The 15491-nt window shown below is 50.0% G+C and overlaps 1 protein-coding gene across 2 annotated transcripts in view; it reads right to left on the reverse strand.

Moving 5' to 3' along the window:
• The window catches only part of LOC135822326 (kinesin light chain-like), a 28301-nt gene extending 13086 nt beyond the window's left edge, over positions 1 to 15215 (reverse strand). The window contains exons 1-7 of one of the 2 annotated variants that reach the window (XM_065335068.1): positions 14776 to 15215; positions 12008 to 12368; positions 11547 to 11612; positions 10935 to 11117; positions 10126 to 10216; positions 9672 to 9793; positions 3412 to 3530 (exon numbers count right to left, since the gene is read on the reverse strand). In XM_065335068.1, coding sequence (XP_065191140.1) covers positions 3412 to 3530; positions 9672 to 9793; positions 10126 to 10216; positions 10935 to 11117; positions 11547 to 11612; positions 12008 to 12334 — 908 coding nt within the window. In that variant the 5' untranslated portion in view covers positions 12335 to 12368; positions 14776 to 15215. The remainder of the gene's footprint in view (positions 1 to 3411; positions 3531 to 9671; positions 9794 to 10125; positions 10217 to 10934; positions 11118 to 11546; positions 11613 to 12007; positions 12369 to 14775) is intronic. The other variant, XM_065335070.1, reaches the window with a different exon arrangement.
• Between the last annotated feature and the right edge of the window lie 276 nt (positions 15216 to 15491).

Genomic DNA, 15491 nt, shown 5'->3' on the forward strand with positions numbered 1-15491 from the left:
GGAAGTTGTTCGGACGGAGCAACGACATCGTCGACATAGTTGTCTGCATCAGGAAAGTCGCACAGCGCAAACTTCACGATGGCGTCCATGACTTTCGGAGCTATGCTGAGACCAAATGCCATTCGTTCCATGACATACGTGACTCCATTGAATACCACGGTCTGATACCGAACGAGGCTGGGGTCGACGTGAACTTGTAAAAACGCCTTCTTGATATCGACGACTACCTGGTCACCGCCACGGCGTCTCCACTCCCTGATCTTCTGGTCGCATGCAGGCGCGTCGCCTCCAGGATGGGAAAGAATCGCCTCATTCAAACGACGGTAGTCTAAGCAGGGACGTACAGGCGTAGACGCCTTGTGTCCTTGACACACAGCCATTAGAGGGAGGATCGCACCTGACTTGCCGTGTCGATCTGGATCATGGGGCACCATCCAACCATGGTCGATCCACGACTGCACCTCCTTCTGGTACTGTTGCTCCTGCTCTGCAGAGAGCTTCTTCCGTGAGTACTGTGTCACTCCGGAGCCAATGCTATCAGTCGGCTCTACACCACCTCCCCAGACCCAGGCGACGGTCCACGACTTTGCACTATTGTCCCAGCGCACCTTGAAATCGGCTGAACTGAGGGTGACACCATCCGAATCTCGCTCAACAGAGATGTGCCTCGAGAGCTTCTGCTTCGGCGCTCGTTCAGCATGGCCAGCTGCGGCAGCCGCTACATCGGGCCCTTTTCCGAACCGAATAGCACTCGCCGAGCCATTCTGGTAGCGTATCTCAAGACCACCAGCCGCGCTGGCAACGTCATTGCCAAGAATCAGGTCAGCATCCACTCCCTCATGCTTTGAAACTACCAGGAAGTCCACGCACAGTTCCGGAAGCTGAACTATATCATCATGTTGCTGGACAGTCGCAGCAACAGATCCAACTGACTCCAGGGACGTGCCGTCGATGCCGACCACCCAGTCAGTTGTCGATTCCACCTGATCAGCCAGGCCCACGGCAGTTACTACACTCTCTTTCATCAGAGATCGCGTGCATCCAGTATCCACAACCGCTGCGACTGATATCCAAGAGTCATCATGGCCCTTAACACACACATCAACTTTCAGCAGCTTAGAGCTCTGCCCACCAGTTGATATTGGGATTCCGTCAGCATCAGTAGACACTCCAGCCTGACAATGCCCAGCACTCACAGCCACTGAAGCAGACTCAGTCTTGGCCTTTGGACAATTTCGCCTGATGTGGCCATACTCTTTGCAAGAGTAACACTGTGGCCCTCGTGACTTGCCAGTGGTGTGGCTGTTGCCCTTGGCCTTAGGGCAATTCCTTCTTACATGACCAGGCTCCTTACATGAATAGCACTTGACAGCTGCAGCCACGGACTTCCCTCCACTGACACTTATAGTATCATCGACGGACATAGCCCTGACACGTTTGATCATATCGGTAAGAGTCATGCTACCGCTAGAGCACTGGATTCTCACCTCTCTGGCGAAGTCTCTGGGCAAGCCCCCAACAAACTGTTCTAACAGCATCGGATCTTTGTCGTCCGCAATGTTGTGACCAGAGCTCTTCAACAGCCTCTTTAGCTCCGCCGCATACTCGTCTACTGACTCTGTGGATCCCATGGAACGCGCTTTGAACAAGCGGTAACACTCCGCAGCAGAAGGAGCAAAGGCTTCAGTCAACACCTTCTTCACCTCGTCAGGTTTCTCCTTGTCCGAGTCGGGCATGGCGTTGAATACAGTATACGCAGCCTTATCCAAGAGCAACGGCAAGTTTGCCATCTGCTCTTTGCCCGTATCCCACTTGTGGGATTTCGCCAGGATCATAAACTTTGACCAGAATACATCTAGGTCGTCACCTCGCCCTCGGTACGGACGCATAAATCCATCCAACTTCACAGACATTTTATTCTCATGAACAAACACTAAGACTTTCTATTTCCTTCCGACTCCACAAAAGTCCTACTCTGCAACACGTTGTCCCGGGTTTCGGCACCAAAAGCTGTTGGAGAACATGCACTCCACGCCGGCTTACGGCCAGTTCACTCACAACACCACAGAGCTTCCAAGGAAATTAGTTATTCTTCTAGATGGAAAATGAGAAACGTCTGTTATCACCACAAGTTGGAACTAACTCCACGCCAAGATCAAACGGAAGCTACGCCAGAAAAAGAACCATGGCCAGCTTGCCAAAAGTAACGCGTAGCAAGCGTGCACGCAAGCACACTCCATACATAAGTCAGGATGCACACAAAAGCTACAAACTCGGAATAAGGGCAGCGCAGACCACGCCGAAACCGCAACTAGAAGATTGACCGCTGACAGGTCAATCAGTGAATGGAAAAGCATGCACCACCGCGCAGACGCGCACTCACTAACCTACAATCAATACACGGAAAATGGCATCACGCAGAAGGTATACCAAGCAGAGCATGCACAAGTAACAATACAGTTCCAGCCAGTGGCTGCCACGTTACCATAAACTACAACAGCGTACTAGGGGAAGGCTAGACAGCATGTCTCTAGACATCAATAGGCATCGTATGAAAAGCCAGTCAATAGCACTAAAGAGCGAAAGCCTTTTGTCACGGTTCGGTTTCACTCGCGCACCGGGCCCGAGCTGCCAGCGCAAACAAATGCCGGGCGCGAGCTGGCAGCACGAACAAACACCGTACTCACACGAGACCGCTGGGCCAACGGATGGCCACAGCCATCAAAAACAGGAACAAACCCATCCACGGCTCTTTCTCTTGCTAGCTGTGCTGCTGCGTGCATCCAACTGTTTTGCAATTTCTCCCTCCCACCCACGCCTCTTGATCTGTCCTAGCTCACTATTCTGGACAAATATTAATTCAATTGCAATGAAGCGCCGGGGGCCGGCGGGGGCATTCGGCGGCTTGGTCTGATTCCTAGCTTGTTGGTAACCGGCTTGAGGTTTCCAAGGTTGCTATGACAACGTGCAGTCATGCGCAGGGCCACCCAACATGCGTTGGGGGCCCAGGAAAGACAGAAACGCGTTGCTAGGCAACAGCAAAAGCGCTCAGCGAGTATCACGCTACTCATGCAGCACGCACGCTGGCTTAGGGTATCACGCTACCCTTGCGCTGCGGGGTACCACATTGCCCCTCGCTGGAATCAGACCCGCGCCCCGGATACCTTGCGCTGGCCTCCTGACGGCCAAACTCAACCAACTTGCGCGCTGTGACTGGGGTTGTGCATGCCTTAGCAACATAATGTGGCCCAGGTCGGCAGACTTTCAATTAGCCAAGCGAGCTACTCAGGCCAGGGCGCATGATCACTATTCGCAGCACTTATCGTCCATGCAGCAGTCGGGTTAATATACTGGAGAAAGGTGTTGGTGCAGGTACAGACGATTCATGAAATCTGCACATGTGTTACATACCTATAGACCATTGCCAGTATGTTCAGCATAGTTGCACAGTCCGGATGATCTTTGCCCTGTGTGCGCTCTATGTCATCTAATGCTTGTTTGCAGAGCGGTACAGCTACTTCATAGCGTCCCTGTGCAAAACAAGAACGACCGGGTTAGTCAAAGAGGGAGAGAGAGAGAGAGAGAGAGAGAGAGAGAGAGAGTGAGAGAGAGAGAGGGAGAAGAGAGAGAGAGAGAGAGAGAGAGAGAGAGAGAGAGAGAGAGAGAGAGAGAGAGAGAGAGAGAGAGAGAGAGAGAGAGAGAGAGGGAGAGAGAGAGAGGGAGAGAGAGAGGGAGAGAGAGAGAGAGAGAGAGAGAGAGAGAGAGAGAGAGAGAGAGAGAGGGAGAGAGAGAGAGAGAGAGAAGGAGAGAGAGAGAGAGAGAGAGAGAGAGAGATAGAGAGATGAGAGAATGTGTCAGAAATAGAAATACACCATCCTAAAGTGCGGACAGACTTTAAGTAACAATACCAGACAACATGCATACGACCACTGTATTACAGTGTACCGCATTGTCCATAGCCCTGGTGAGTTTCTCTCCCTTCCATAGCCCTGGTGAGTTTCTCTCCCTTCCATAGCCATGGTGAGTTTCTCTCCCTTCCATAGCCATGGTGAGTTTCTCTCCCTTCCATAGCCATGGTGAGTTTCTCTCCCTTCCATAGCCATGGTGAGTTTCTCTCCCTTCCATAGCCCTGGTGAGTTTCTCTCCCTTCCATAGCCATGGTGAGTTTGTTGTAGTTTATGGTAACGTGGCAGCCACTGGCTGGAACTGTATTGTTACTTGTGCATGCTCTGCTTGGTATACCTTCTGCGTGATGCCATTTTCCGTGTATTGATTGTAGGTTAGTGAGTGCGCGTCTGCGCGGTGGTGCATGCTTTTCCATTCACTGATTGACCTGTCAGCGGTCAATCTTCTAGTTGCGGTTTCGGCGTGGTCTGCGCTGCCCTTATTCCGAGTTTGTAGCTTTTGTGTGCATCCTGACTTATGTATGGAGTGTGCTTGCGTGCACGCTTGCTACGCGTTACTTTTGGCAAGCTGGCCATGGTTCTTTTTCTGGCTTAGCTTCCGTTTGATCTTGGCGTGGAGTTAGTTCCAACTTGTGGTGATAACAGACGTTTCTCATTTTCCATCTAGAAGAATAACTAATTTCCTTGGAAGCTCTGTGGTGTTGTGAGTGAACTGGCCGTAAGCCGGCGTGGAGTGCATGTTCTCCAACAGCTTTTGGTGCCGAAACCCGGGACAACGTGTTGCAGAGTAGGACTTTTGTGGAGTCGGAAGGAAATAGAAAGTCTTAGTGTTTGTTCATGAGAATAAAATGTCTGTGAAGTTGGATGGATTTATGCGTCCGTACCGAGGGCGAGGTGACGACCTAGATGTATTCTGGTCAAAGTTTATGATCCTGGCGAAATCCCACAAGTGGGATACGGGCAAAGAGCAGATGGCAAACTTGCCGTTGCTCTTGGATAAGGCTGCGTATACTGTATTCAACGCCATGCCCGACGGGGACAAGGAGAAACCTGACGAGGTGAAGAAGGTGTTGACTGAAGCCTTTGCTCCTTCTGCTGCGGAGTGTTACCGCTTGTTCAAAGCGCGTTCCATGGGATCCACAGAGTCAGTAGACGAGTATGCGGCGGAGCTAAAGAGGCTGTTGAAGAGCTCTGGTCACAACATTGCGGACGACAAAGATCCGATGCTGTTAGAACAGTTTGTTGGGGGCTTGCCCAGAGACTTCGCCAGAGAGGTGAGAATCCAGTGCTCTAGCGGTAGCATGACTCTTACCGATATGATCAAACGTGTCAGGGCTATGTCCGTCGATGATACTATAAGTGTCAGTGGAGGGAAGTCCGTGGCTGCAGCTGTCAAGTGCTATTCATGTAAGGAGCCTGGTCATGTAAGAAGGAATTGCCCTAAGGCCAAGGGCAACAGCCACACCACTGGCAAGTCACGAGGGCCACAGTGTTACTCTTGCAAAGAGTATGGCCACATCAGGCGAAATTGTCCAAAGGCCAAGACTGAGTCTGCTTCAGTGGCTGTGAGTGCTGGGCATTGTCAGGCTGGAGTGTCTACTGATGCTGACGGAATCCCAATATCAACTGGTGGGCAGAGCTCTAAGCTGCTGAAAGTTGATGTGTGTGTTAAGGGCCATGATGACTCTTGGATATCAGTCGCAGCGGTTGTGGATACTGGATGCACGCGATCTCTGATGAAAGAGAGTGTAGTAACTGCCGTGGGCCTGGCTGATCAGGTGGAATCGACAACTGACTGGGTGGTCGGCATCGACGGCACGTCCCTGGAGTCAGTTGGATCTGTTGCTGCGACTGTCCAGCAACATGATGATATAGTTCAGCTTCTGGAACTGTGCGTGGACTTCCTGGTAGTTTCAAAGCATGAGGGAGTGGATGCTGACCTGATTCTTGGCAATGACGTTGCCAGCGCGGCTGGTGGTCTTGAGATACGCTACCAGAATGGCTCGGCGAGTGCTATTCGGTTCGGAAAAGGGCCCGATGTAGCGGCTGCCGCAGCTGGCCATGCTGAACGAGCGCCGAAGCAGAAGCTCTCGAGGCACATCTCTGTTGAGCGAGATTCGGATGGTGTCACCCTCAGTTCAGCCGATTTCAAGGTGCGCTGGGACAATAGTGCAAAGTCGTGGACCGTCGCCTGGGTCTGGGGAGGTGGTGTAGAGCCGACTGATAGCATTGGCTCCGGAGTGACACAGTACTCACGGAAGAAGCTCTCTGCAGAGCAGGAGCAACAGTACCAGAAGGAGGTGCAGTCGTGGATCGACCATGGTTGGATGGTGCCCCATGATCCAGATCGACACGGCAAGTCAGGTGCGATCCTCCCTCTAATGGCTGTGTGTCAAGGACACAAGGCGTCTACGCCTGTACGTCCCTGCTTAGACTACCGTCGTTTGAATGAGGCGATTCTTTCCCATCCTGGAGGCGACGCGCCTGCATGCGACCAGAAGATCAGGGAGTGGAGACGCCGTGGCGGTGACCAGGTAGTCGTCGATATCAAGAAGGCGTTTTTACAAGTTCACGTCGACCCCAGCCTCGTTCGGTATCAGACCGTGGTATTCAATGGAGTCACGTATGTCATGGAACGAATGGCATTTGGTCTCAGCATAGCTCCGAAAGTCATGGACGCCATCGTGAAGTTTGCGCTGTGCGACTTTCCTGATGCAGACAACTATGTCGACGATGTCGTTGCTCCGTCCGAACAACTTCCGGAGGTGACTGCGGCGCTGAGTCGGTACGGATTACCGACGAAGCCACCAGAGGTACTTGCCGGCGCAAGGGTGCTTGGCATGCAACTATCGGTTGCTACGTCGAGTGAAGACGTGATGTGGCGTCGCCGTGATGGCATGGATCTGACGTTGCCAGAGCAGCCGACGAAGCGAGAAGTGTTCTCCTGGTGCGGTCGATTGACGAGTCATTACCCTGTTGCATCGTGGCTGCGACCGTGCTGTAGCTACATCAAGCGAGTGAGCTGTGAAGATGCTGCGGTTTGGGATAAGCCTGTCTCAGCTGCGCTCGAGAAGTTGTGTCGTGCGGTGGAGGATCAAGTTTCACGAGAGGATCCCGTCAACGGCAAGTGGACAGTCAAGTCGACTGGTGGCGTGTCCCTATGGTGCGATGCATCCAACCTGGCGCTAGGTGTTGTCATCAGCGAAGATGGCTCCGTGATTGAGGATCACTGTTGGCTCAGGCCTAAGTCAGACAAGCGGCACATCAACGTTGCCGAGTTAGACGCCGTCCTTCGTGGCTTGTCTGCTGTCGTGGATCACAGAGTGGCCAACGTTCGAGTCATGACCGATTCGAAGACGGTGCATGGATGGCTAAAGTCTCTCTTGGGCAACATCCAGCGAGTGAAGGTGAATGGCCTCTACAGAGCTCTTGTAGAGCGTAGATTGCAGCTGATTGACGACTTGGTCGAGGTTTACAAGTTGAAGATATCTGTCGAGTGGGTGCCTTCACAGAAAAACCTGGCTGACCGTCTGACCCGTGTGCCGGCATCCTGGCTCAAGATGCCCGAGTCACCGGTGGTTGCGGCGGCGACCCAGAGCAGTGCGTGTGCAGGTGTCCACAGTTCTGCCCCACTTGCCTTCGACATCATCCGGGACCAGCAGGGAGCAGATACTGCCATCCAGCAGACGGTGGAGGATGTCAACGGTATGCAGACAGTTAGGGCGAAGCAGTTTCAGAAGGTGGCACCACAGCTGAGAGTGCGGGATGGCGTGCTGTATCGGTCAATCAAGTTGCCGCCTGCCAATGAAGCATGCGAGGTGCCCGTGATTCCGAGCTTGCTAGAGCAAGATGCCCTCCGAATCGCCCATGAGAACACTGGCCACGGATCATGGGAGGTGGTCCATGAGATGATGCGTCAGCAGTGCTACCTTCCTGGGATGGCAAGGAAGTGCCAGGAGTTCGTCGGTCTTTGCGACAGTTGTGCCGCTGCAAACCCTGCTGCTGGTGGTCATGCTTCGCCGACACGTCCCGAAGTGCCGGCGCGCCCATGGCAAGTTGTGGCGATTGATACCTTGGAGCTAGGACCGAGCCGAGCTGGGTTCCATTGCGTCTTGGTGTGTACGGATATGTTCACGCGCTATGTGGAGGTGATACCTTTGAAGCACCATGACGCTAAGTCAGTTGCCGAGGCGTTTGTGTCTGTGTGCTGCCGATGGGGTCCGCCGGAGGTGGTCAGATCAGACAACGGAACAGAGTTCGTCAATGCTGTCATGGACGCCTTGTACTTGGCGTTTGGAGTGGAAGTCAAGCACGGTGCAGTGCGACACCCTCAGTCACAAGGAAGCGTGGAGAGATTCAACCGGACCCTGTTGACTCTGATTCGCAAAGTACACTCGCAGTCCAACGACTGGAAGACCGACCTGTCAATGCTGCTGTACTTCTATCGTGTCCGACCGCATGGAGCAACGGGAGTTTCGCCTCAGCTAGCGATGACTGGTTGGCAGCCCCGTGGTCTTGTTGTAGAGGCCCAACAGCCCCTGTACACCTTGCCAGCATGGACGGCTGAGCTGCAGCGTCAAGCAGCTGCCATTCGTGATTTGATCGATGAAGAAATGGCGTCAGCTGATTCCCAAGAAGACGCCGACAAAGCAAGTTGCTGTTACGGGCCTGGTGACGTGGTGATGATGAAGATGACCAGCCGCGCGCAGAAACGCCTCCCGAAGTTTCAGCTTGGCTGGAGAGTCAAGAAGGTGTTGTCGGAGTCGACTGTAGTCGTTCAGAAAGTGGAAGACCCCAGGGTGGAGAAGATCGTCAACGTAGAGCTGCTGAAGCGTGCCGCAGCCAATCCTACTGTAGACCTGCCTGAGCCGCCTCAGCCAGATGATGCGAGCGAGGATGACGGTGGTTACCCGATGCGGCTAGAGCCCGGTGAGCTAGTCGCAGGTGTGCCTAGAGCTGAAGAGCCAAGATATGTGCTCCGGAACAGAGCTGGTATCAGGGCTCCAGTGAGATACGACTGAGAACTAGTAGCTGGTGATGGTTCGCAGAACTTTCATGTCCTTTCGTTTCTCTTTGCTTCTTTCGATGTGCTTGCCTATTATTGTCTTTTTAAGGTGATGTTACCAGGGAGGGAGATGTTGTAGTTTATGGTAACGTGGCAGCCACTGGCTGGAACTGTATTGTTACTTGTGCATGCTCTGCTTGGTATACCTTCTGCGTGATGCCATTTTCCGTGTATTGATTGTAGGTTAGTGAGTGCGCGTCTGCGCGGTGGTGCATGCTTTTCCATTCACTGATTGACCTGTCAGCGGTCAATCTTCTAGTTGCGGTTTCGGCGTGGTCTGCGCTGCCCTTATTCCGAGTTTGTAGCTTTTGTGTGCATCCTGACTTATGTATGGAGTGTGCTTGCGTGCACGCTTGCTACGCGTTACTTTTGGCAAGCTGGCCATGGTTCTTTTTCTGGCTTAGCTTCCGTTTGATCTTGGCGTGGAGTTAGTTCCAACTTGTGGTGATAACAGACGTTTCTCATTTTCCATCTAGAAGAATAACTAATTTCCTTGGAAGCTCTGTGGTGTTGTGAGTGAACTGGCCGTAAGCCGGCGTGGAGTGCATGTTCTCCAACAAGTTTCTCTCCCTTCCATAGCCATGGTGAGTTTCTCTCCCTTCCATAGTCCCTAGAACCTGAATAACTACAGGTAACCACACAATGAGATGTAATGCCTAGGTTTCAAACCTTGGCAAAGGATAAGAGTCTGAGACCCTCACCTGAGATGCATACTGGATAACCAGGTTGTGTAGAGTACGCAGTCGTTGCGGTACTTGCATGGCATCGGACGCGGATGATGCAACGCTGGACCGATTGCTTGGAGACATTGTACTTTCCTCAACTGAAGAACATCAAAATAATTATATACAAAGGCACTGGATGAGGTACATGGGGCAACTGTCGAAGAAAGAAGGAGATCCACAATCCCTTTCAAAATCTTGAACATATTCAAACTACATTTGAACTGAATTGAAAGTCAGTTTACCCAAAGGTGTCTGAAGGCACACAAAATAGAGGTTATGTATCTTGTCTAGACAACACCATGTGCATGAAATTCAGAGAAACAATACTTTCGGTTTTTGTCCGCTCCTCTCTTGCATAGGCCCTGAAAACATGTACCATCATGATCAGCAGATGTATGCAGGATAAAATGGAGCTCCTTTTGCAACTTACTTGCTTCAATGCCTCCATCTTGTTCATCTTCCGGTGCACTATCCTCCATTGAAACACCGACTGGCGATGGTAAAGACTGTGCCTGCTGCTGCTGGCAAGATGGTGGAGATAGACAGAAAACAGAAGCCACATGCTGGTTTCCCCTGCCTGAGGTAACAATGTGTGTTGCCGAACTGTAAATATCACGTGACTCAATGATGGGTAGACATGCGGTTCACTCGCCAGTCATAATGACCAGCGCATCGAGCTCATACGCACAATCTTGGATTAGCTTCACCCACTCAGCGGGTGTACCCATTGTAGAGGTCAACCCAAACCTCAAAACAGGCCTCCTAAATTGAACTCACTCGCACTTGAAAACATTATTTCTAGCAAGTTAATTGGGAGTCCTGTATAGACTATTTCATGCTACATGCACAATTTATGTGAGGAATGACACTTGACACATGTCTGTAGTACATAACCATGTGACAGTTTCAATTAAATCAACCATGCATGTAACGTTGTATTGTCAATTTGTCATGCCTAGTGTAACCAAACCGACCCTAAAATGACCAAGCAATACCCTTCATATACGAACATCACACACATACAAATGGAAAAGAACTTCCTCGATACATGGAGCTATGAAGCCGAGACCTCTGGTCGGCGGAGCTCAATGGTCCCCACCACCACACCCCATCATTCACCCCAGTGTCTGGAGATATGTGGATTTTGTAGAAAAAAAAGAAGAAAAAAAAACAATAAAGCGTCAACGGCACTGCACAGGCTGCATTGCATCACCTAGAGTCTACTAACTGCAAGCTGACCTTGTCTTCGTCAGTCATCAGAGAATCACCACCAGTATCATCCTGCAACACCGTTGCCATGTGCTTGAAGTGATCTCTCTCCTCTGTGACCTGCACCAAAGATATCTCACATGTCCGCAGCTTGTCTTGGAATTGGTTGACTTCATCTCTGAGCCAGCGATTCTCATCGCTTATTCGTCCAACCTGATACAGAGTGACAATACATATGATCATCGTTCCTCACGCATTATACTCTGATGTAACAATGAAATAAGCAACCCGGTGGAGCGATTCAGTTGGAATAAAATGTCTAGCGTGATCCCTTCAATAACATTACCCTGGTGACATATTCAAGTGCATGCTTGTTCAGGTACATTCAATATTCGCCAGAAGAGATATGGATGAAATACTCAGTAGATGGTCAGAGTCACTAGCCTCAATAATATCTATGTATGCAGTTTCATAAGCATCATCAATGTATGCATTATCTATGTAACAATGCTGCTTTCCGAGCGGAGGTCCCTGGTTCTGGTCTTGTTCAGACAGTCAATGTTCTTCCCGACAGTTCACATTTTTCAACTAGACCAAACTTATGAATCCCACAATGCTGTCCTATTGACTTCATAACATTACCTGGGCCTTGAGTTTCTCATTCTCGCCTTGCAACAGCTGACAGTACAGAGCAGTTTCAACTAAGAACTGAGAGCATACAGGAAGTAGAGGGAAGCATATAGATGATCACTGAAAAGATCACTAGAATGTTGGGAGTTGCTGTGTAACCAAGGTAGGCAAATTCATGCGATAACGTTATGGCAAATACAAGGGCATAGTCTGGGGTGTATTCACAGTTGCTATGGTAACCAAAGCTGCATTGTCAGGGGTACACTATGCCCATAAAGCCATATAAGCAAGTCCCTCTTTCCCTTCATGCCTGCAGGAACCGGCTAAGGCGGCTGGACCGGCTAAATGTTATTGGAGACACTGGATAGCACTGTACAAGCAGTGAATACGCCATGCTGGATGTTACTGTCAAATCCACCACATGCATGCCCTAGTCTTGATCAGTTTCAGATAGCCACACCAGTATAACTTACATGGGCATCTTCTTTCGTCCGAACCAAAGTCTTCATTAGACTGGCATCCATCCTGCTCTTCTCCGCCAATCTACGCTCGTCTTCTTCATGTTCAGTAAGATCCACGATTGTGCGACTGATCACACCACCATCGGGTGCATCAAAGCTGCTGGCTTTGCGTTTCTTAGACCGGCCGGCCCCTGCGCCAGGAGCGGAGCTTCCAGCACTTGCCGGTTCCTGTTGACTGCAAAACTTCTCCAACAATGTCAGCGACTGGCCAGCGCTAGTGCTCAGACTCTGAAATGGCTTTGCAGCGTGCCCACCACTGCCAGATGAGGAGCTCGCCATTGTATCGACACAAGACCAGCACCCGCTCTAGCTCCTGCCAACACAAGCACGAGAAGGCACACCACTAGCAATGAATATGACTTGGCCACAAATACCATGGTGTAAATGATACCAATAATAAGTACTATACTATACTACTGCTTAACTTCCAGCATAAAGGAAGCACAATATTTCTTGTGCATTGTGTAACCGCGAATATCTGCATGTCCTTCTAGTAAATGTCAACAACCTTCACCACTCAACAAAATCAACAGACCAGTAACTACATACCTATCAACTTGCTCCACCGTATTTGTATCACTATTAAAGTCTATGTGACTGTGTTATTGTGTGTCCGCACACGCCATATAAAAGCCACTGGAAGTGAGGCCTTTCAAACAATTACCCCTTCAAAATCATGTCACTTTATGCTGATGTCAGTAAGTGAGGAAACAATGTCATTTATACATCTTTGAAGGCGGCAAGGGAAGTGACAAATCAACGCCAAAAAGAGTGCAAGAGGCGACAACTAAAGAGCAGCTTATTGTCTCAGGGAACAAGAATCACGCAGCACTACACTGGGGTCTTCAGTACATTGACAACTCGTGAATAACGACATTATCATCAGACCTAGTGACCATTTGACAGCACACTTTCAGAGTCACAAAGAGCGACAACTCGTGAATAACGACACTTTTCCATGCACCATCCAGGGTCGTTGCTTGCAAAGTTGCCAGTGCACGTGCAAAATGAATGTCGCCACTGGTGTGACCTTGTATTTATACCTCATTGCTGTATCACCATTTCTGTGTGCTTCTTGTTGCAGGCAATAAGCTGCTCTGCAGTTAGCGCCACTCGCGCTCTCTTCGCTGTCACTTTGTCACTGTTCTTGCCGCCTATAAAGTCGTAAAATGACATTTTTTTCTCATTCGCTGATATCACCATTGCAACAGAAGAATAAAACTGGTGCAAACAGCCTCATCGGTTTTTTTAGTGGTTTCAGTGTTATGAGGGCTGATTAGTCTTCCTCTAATGATTTTTTTATTGTACACATGTATTCTTTGTGGAGTGCTGCTGGCCACAAGACCCCGACATAATACCAGAAAGTGGTGGATTAGGGTGCATCCAGACCAGCCCCCCCCCCCCCCCCCTGCCTCTGCCCCTCTCTCTCTCTCCGACTGCCTCTGCTCGCCTGTCTCTGTCTGTCTGTCTGTCCGTCTCTCTCTCTCTCTCTCTCTCTCTCTCTCTCTCTCTCTCTCTCTCTCTCTCTCTCTCTCTCTCTCTCTCTCTCTCCCTCCCTCAATCTGAATGGTATTACACTGCATGAAATTGACGCCCATGGCAGTGTTTCAGGAGAATTGGAAGATCCATCATGCAAGCGCATTTCTCATCTTCATTGTCCAAAGGCCGCCCTGGTGACTTTCAGTGCCACATACCTTCTTGCATTTTTCAATGACGGACAAGCAACTATCATCACCATGGCATGTGCACTTGCACAGAAGCAGTCAAGCCCCAAGGTTCAGGTGAGATGGTCTGAGTGTATGTAGGTTTACTCAGATGTGTACGTATGTCCAGTGTAGGAGGGCAAGTATGCACTACTAGGTATGTGTATGCACAGTGTACATGCGGGTGCAGGTATACATGTGCGCATGTGCATGTGTGCAAATATGTCCCTTTTACAAATTGAAAAGAACACAAATCAAGTTCAAGACCAATACCAATATTTTGCAATTGGACAAACTTGAAGATATGACACATAAATTGAGGATTGACAGTACAACAACCATTGATGATCAAGTAACACAGCTGTGTAGGTGGGGCATTGTGAACCGACAGTCTGCCTACTGGAGGGTTCTGTATCCTTGCACACCACACACACCTCGTGTGTGTGTGGTGTGTGTGTGTGTGTGTGTGTGTGTGTGTGTGTGTGTGTGTGTGTGTGTGTGTGTGTTGTGTGTGTGCGTGTAGGTGTGTGTGTGTGGTGTGTATAAGGTGTACGTGTGTATAAGGCGTACGTGTGCGCATGTAGTGCCTAAATTGTGTTTGTGATACATGGACTGAGTAGTACCTGTGCATTTATTTTGTTTCAAAGAGACAGAGCGTACAGTGTACATGGTGTAGGTGTGCTCAAAAGATGAGTACAGTACAGTACAATCATGTCACATAGCTACAAGGTGTGGCCTGTAGGCTCAGTGTAGGTTAGAGTGATCAGCTCAGCCATATCCATGTCACTGTCAGGCACAGCAAGTGCACTTTCATGGGTCACTGACATGCACTTCTTTTTTGCAGAAGAGAGACTTGGCTCATAATATCTGCATCAGTGAAGAACAGAGTGTTGTTGCATTCCTGCGAGCCCCAGACAAGGCAGATTCTAATTCCAGTTACTCACGCAGCTTGAACAGCTCATGAGTTTTTAGCCTCGTAGAGCTAATATTACAGTCACACATTTTTAGTTCGCTCACCTTCCTTATTTCAACGCAAGGTTGTGCCGTTTCGGTACATGAAGTCTTTATCTCACTGCTTTCGGCTGAACCCACCAAGACAAGAGCTAGCCACGGCCCTTACCACAACACGGCTTCTAGCTAGTGCGACAGAACGCGTAAAACTAACGAATCACTACTTCTAATACACATCATCACTATTATAATAACTGCAATACTTCCACCTCCATAACTGAATGTCAATTAGAGTGCCGCTAATACGACGGCACCGCTAACGAGGCTTCAGCAAGTACAACGATTTTTTTAATCTGTCATGTCCGCTCGGATGGCTCTACAAAGGACTTAGGTGACGGTGTCGACAAAGAGCTACAGCAGCTCAGGCCAGAGACTCCGTACAAGCACTGAAGCAGCTGAAATGATTGAAATGGTACAATCATGTCATGTAGATCTACTGTCGTACTGACGATGTAGTGTAGTCGGTTGTTGACACCCTACAAAGTCTCAAACTAGTCAAAGCTAAAGACGGGCTCGGGATCAACTAACTATTACTTACTACCATCATGTAACTACTGTACCCAGGATCGATCTGAGGATCGTCATGCTGGCTTGAGACCATGCATGGAGACCGAAGTCTGAGTGGAGACTCGGCCAGACTACAGTGTAGTGTATACGTAGTGTGAGTGAGACAGACAGACAGACAGCATCTTGAGTGACCTGTCTGACACCTCCTCTCACTG

The sequence above is a fragment of the Sycon ciliatum genome, chromosome 8, assembly GCF_964019385.1.
Source record: "Sycon ciliatum chromosome 8, ocSycCili1.1, whole genome shotgun sequence".
Lineage (NCBI taxonomy): Eukaryota > Metazoa > Porifera > Calcarea > Leucosolenida > Sycettidae > Sycon > Sycon ciliatum.